A 4,771-nucleotide genomic window follows, 5' to 3' on the forward strand; every position below is an offset into this window, starting at 1 on the left:
TTATTTCTTACGGACCCAGGCTCCAATCTTGAAATACCACGCATCTCAGGTCCTGTGGACTCAGGCTCCAGCCTTCAGGCGCTACACATCACGCGTCTCAGGTCCTACGGACTCAGGTTCTGGCAAACCAAAAGTTTAGCCAGGTTGGATTAGTACCAAAATCCATAGAAGGATATACCGGTTTTAAAACCGGATTGAACTGCCAAAAAACCGAAAACTGACCAAAACCAACAATCCATATAAAATCGGGTTCAATTAAAAAATGCTTAATTTCTTTTTTTTTTTAAGTTTTTACGTTGATTGTTCTTTAATAAATTTTTCCAAACAATATAATTATTAAAGAAATTTATTTAATATTTAATTAATTAAAAGTTGTAAAATATTATTATCAAACCCGAATGAACCTAGGCAAATCATATTAATCCATGACCCAAGAGATTTTCCGGTTCGGTTTTAAAAACACAGCTCATCACATTATCACATCTACAATTATTATTTCCCTGGATAAAATTGATATGTACATTTTATTTTTCTAGTTATAGGTAACAATAACTTTATCACCATTCTTTTATATATAATGTTTCCGCAACTTCATCTCTTTTCTTTACTATTTTTATTACTTTTTGTTGCAGCACCTAAAAGCGTAAAGGACAAAAAACAAGAGTTCGCAAGCTCTTAGTTTCTTATCGATAGCTCTTGTAGTAAATCTAGAAGCAAAGCTCTGCTTTACACAAGAAGTTGAGAAGAACTTCTCTTTCTTTATAACTCAAAAACCAATGAATAATAGAGCTGAAGCTAGAGTACTTATATGTCGTGTAATAAAACCCTAAAGCTATGATGGTGAATTAATCGATGAAAAGGAAATACGTAAGTAATTAAAAGCCCAACGACAAACCTAAAGTTTAAAACCAAATAAAGACTTCAGCCCATAATGATATGACACTACATCAGGTCGCCCCGGGTAAGGGAAAAATCATCCCCAAATTTTCAGCTTCATCATCAGGTACGTAAGGAAACAGGTGCTTGACATTGAAGACATCTGCGGTGTTCATGTGTGGTGGAAGACATAGCATGTACGCATTGTTATTTATCTTCTTAAGGACTTCAAGTGGACCAATCTTGCGAGCTTTCAAAGTGTTGTAAGAGTTAGAGGGAAAGCTTCATCAGAAATGCTGGTGACCAATCTCATAAACTTTTTAATCCACATATTAAAGAAGTTTCCGATTTTCTAGATTGATATAACACTAATTTCAGTAAACCTATATTCATTTTACTGTTTATTTTCTGTGAATCTTATTTTTCGTACAATCATACAGGTTACCATTTACTAAAATCCATGGAGATCCAAGCTGGCTGTGAAATCCTCCACCAACTCTTATTTCATTTTATCTCATGAACTCAACTATCTCTGTTACAATTCCTCTATATTTAGGGATAATCTTGAATCCTTTAATATTTATGCTAGATTTTTAGTATTTTATGGAAGTTATCGTTACTATCTTTATTTATGAACATTATTAATCTACTTTGACAACTTTTTAATAATTATTGCCGTAATTTGTCTATTTTCCACATTTTGTTGTTATTATAATGAGTACCATATGGTTTTGTGTTGTTTTATACTTATAATATAGCATATTATTTTTGACCAATGAATTCTACTAAATAGAGTATAAACTTTAATCACAATGATCATGTAAGTTTTCTATATATTATGATATACCTATTGTTACCATGAAGCGGAGTACAATTATATCGGTCAATATATTTTTTGGAAAATGTACATAAATTTTTTACTATTTTACCATAGAATATTAATATTTATTAGTTTTCAATATGTAAAATTACTATATAATATTAATATTTATCAGTTTTCAATATGTAAAATTTTAATCTGATTGAATATAATTTAAAAATACAATAACGTATTTATTAATCACATATATTATTCTGAAAAATATTATTTAAATTTAAAATATTAAATTAAATCTAAACTATATTTAAGAAAGTCAAAAGTAATTTAAATTAATATATATTTTTAGAATTAAAATTAATTATAAATTTGTTTTTGAATTTTAAGAATTTTTTTAGTTATCTAAACTAATATCTAATTTTCGTAATTAAATTTATATATAAAATATTTTTTTTTTAAATAATATTACAATTAATTATGATAATTTTAAAACTTTTCCAAACAAATTTTTTAAAAAAATTTAGTAGTGTTTGGAAGCATTTAGTACTTTTTTGGTCAACAATTTCATTTAAATAAAGTTTAAATGTTACAAAGCAGAGATAGAGGCATCAAGCTCACGAAGAGCTTGCTTTGCCAGAGCATCAGCTGACACATTAGCTAGACGCAGAGTAAAACAAAAGGAGATAACATAAAATTGAGAAGCAAGATAGAGGATGTTGAAAAAGAGTCCGTAGAACTCCTTTATCTGATCCCGATTGTTGATAGCTCGAACTAAGTCCTGAGCATCCGACTTGAAGGCAAACTTTGTGAATCCCATCTCTAAGGCGTGAGTCAACGCAGATTGTAAAGCCAACGCCTCAGCCATTAGGGGTGATAAAACAAATTCTTCTGCAACATGGTTTCTACATATTTCAGTCCCATCATTATTGTAGAAGATCCATCCCAAACCGACCCTCTTTGATTCTTCTGACCACGCGATATCAGTATTGCAAGTGGTCAGTTCGACAGGTTTCTTTTGTTGCACGGTGAGTTGAGCTTCCTACCATTCCTTGGTTTCAGTGATAGCCTTAGTTACCGTTTCTACAAGGATGAAAACTCTGTTCTCGAATAGGTGAAGGTTTCTAGCTGTCCATAGAGCCCAGCAGAGCCAAAGGAACTGAGGGCCCGAGCTAAGTTCTGATGGAGGGTGGACCAACGTGAAACCAAGTACTAAAAGTGTTTTTAATCCCATTCCATTGTAACCCGTGTGTAAATGATGTGACATTCCTCAAACTTCTTGGGGAACATATTGATATTACATATGTGACCATCCCAAGAAGAAAAAAAAAATGATCAAAATCTTCTATCATGACGTTACAATCACTGTCTATAATAAGTTATTTAACTTATAAATGAAAAAAAGTTGTTTTACTGATTAATCCGCACCAACATAATGCGATTGATAAAGTATTGTAAATTCGATACCTGCTAGCAGCCTAGAAATTAAATCATTCAAGCGCATAAGAAGAACCAACCTCATCCATAATACCATCATCATCATCATTATGATCACGGATCACCATTTACATACAGAGTGGAGAAAATAAAATAAATCAAAAAGAGAGGCAATTAAGATCAAAGTTCAAAGGGATAGGAGCGATGTTTAGAATAGACTCCAAGAATTAGAGTCAACGCATGTTCTCTCTCCGTCGGACATATCTGGTTTTGTCATGATACTTTGGTCTATCCGAGGTTCTTTGAGTTGTTAACTCCGTAATCCTCCTCTGCCTCTCCGGTGGCCGCGGAACTACTTCCCCGTTCACAAACAACTCAGCTGCAATAGCAAAAAACAATCACCAAAGACTTGATTAGCTAATTAGAATCAGCGCAAAAAACAAGTTCGATCTACATTAGCCAGATAATCACTTACTAACTTCAATCATTCTTACACATGAAGTCATGGACCAATCAAATTAGATATATTGTTCTCAAAAAGAGTATAAGTTGAAAAATTGGTTATTTCATTTGCAATGTCAATGCAAACTCGAGGATCAAATTTGCGCTCTCGATAGTTGAGAAATACTTGGGGAACTAAACGATCAATTTCCCCATGAACAATGCATCATTACAGAAAATGATTTTTACGAGTTATGTTTTTTTCACTTCGTTCTGATCAACTCATTGAACTCCTAAATTCGATAAAATAGGAATGGATTGATTTATGACACAAGACATCAAAGAAATGATCAATATTGATACATAACTTTTGAAAAATGCAGAACAGTTTGCTAGACTAACCTCCGTAATCTTTGTACTCTGCGTCAACATAAGAGTCTGGAAGCACGAACAGAACACCAGGGATTCCTAAAAACACACAAGAACCAAGAAAACATCAATTTACAATCAAATCATCTAAAGAGATCTAACTTGTGTGTTCGAAAAAGAGAGATTACCTTCAAGTTTGTTTGATGTTTCCTCATCGATCTCACAGCCAAAACCAAAATACCTCTCGCAAGAAACATTGTAGATCTTCGTCTTAGCTTCTTCCTCACTGATAAACAAAATAACAGTCACTGTGCAAATGTTATAGTGAACTAAGGCCGAAGAAGATTGTAGAAAATGGGGAAGAAGAAAAAACATTACCTGCCGACGATTTTGGCTAGGGTTTGAACATAGCAATCGATCATTTGCTGGCGATTAGCGTTTTCGCCGCCGGGCTTGTCCATGACGATAAGCCAATGCTCGTAGTCGCAACCGGGGAATAGCGGCGCCATTTCAGTAGGTGGTCGGTCGCTGAAATTTGATCCGGATTTGATCGGCGAGTACGATCCACCGGATCTATCCATCCTGGTCCGGATCGTAGTGAGACGGCTCGAAGTGGGGATGAATCCGACGGCGTGGAACAGCGTCGGTGAGGATCGACGGGAGATATGGTTAGAAGGAAGCGGAGAAGGAGAGGCAGCTCTGGAGGTTGAGAAGAAACGATTAGCGATGCGTGAGGCGGTAGAGCGGGATAAGGATTTCGCCATTGACACTGGTGCGATGGTCTACGATGGTCTACGATGGTCGGCGATGACGAGACTAGGGTTTAAGGAACCG

The 4,771-nt window shown here is 34.6% G+C and overlaps 1 protein-coding gene across 1 annotated transcript; it reads right to left on the bottom strand.

Moving 5' to 3' along the window:
• Positions 1-3,149: 3,149 nt before the first annotated feature.
• LOC18026148 (multiple organellar RNA editing factor 6, mitochondrial) lies at positions 3,150-4,771 on the bottom strand. Its single transcript, XM_006409552.2, has 4 exons — positions 4,316-4,771; positions 4,126-4,223; positions 3,971-4,036; positions 3,150-3,506 (listed from the first exon to the last, which is right to left on the bottom strand). Exons 1-4 carry the CDS (start codon positions 4,699-4,701, stop codon positions 3,361-3,363), a joined length of 696 nt encoding a protein of 231 aa, XP_006409615.1. The 5' UTR covers positions 4,702-4,771; the 3' UTR covers positions 3,150-3,360.

The sequence above is a fragment of the Eutrema salsugineum genome, unplaced genomic scaffold (assembly GCF_000478725.1).
Source record: "Eutrema salsugineum unplaced genomic scaffold, Eutsalg1_0 scaffold_11, whole genome shotgun sequence".
NCBI lineage: Eukaryota > Viridiplantae > Streptophyta > Magnoliopsida > Brassicales > Brassicaceae > Eutrema > Eutrema salsugineum.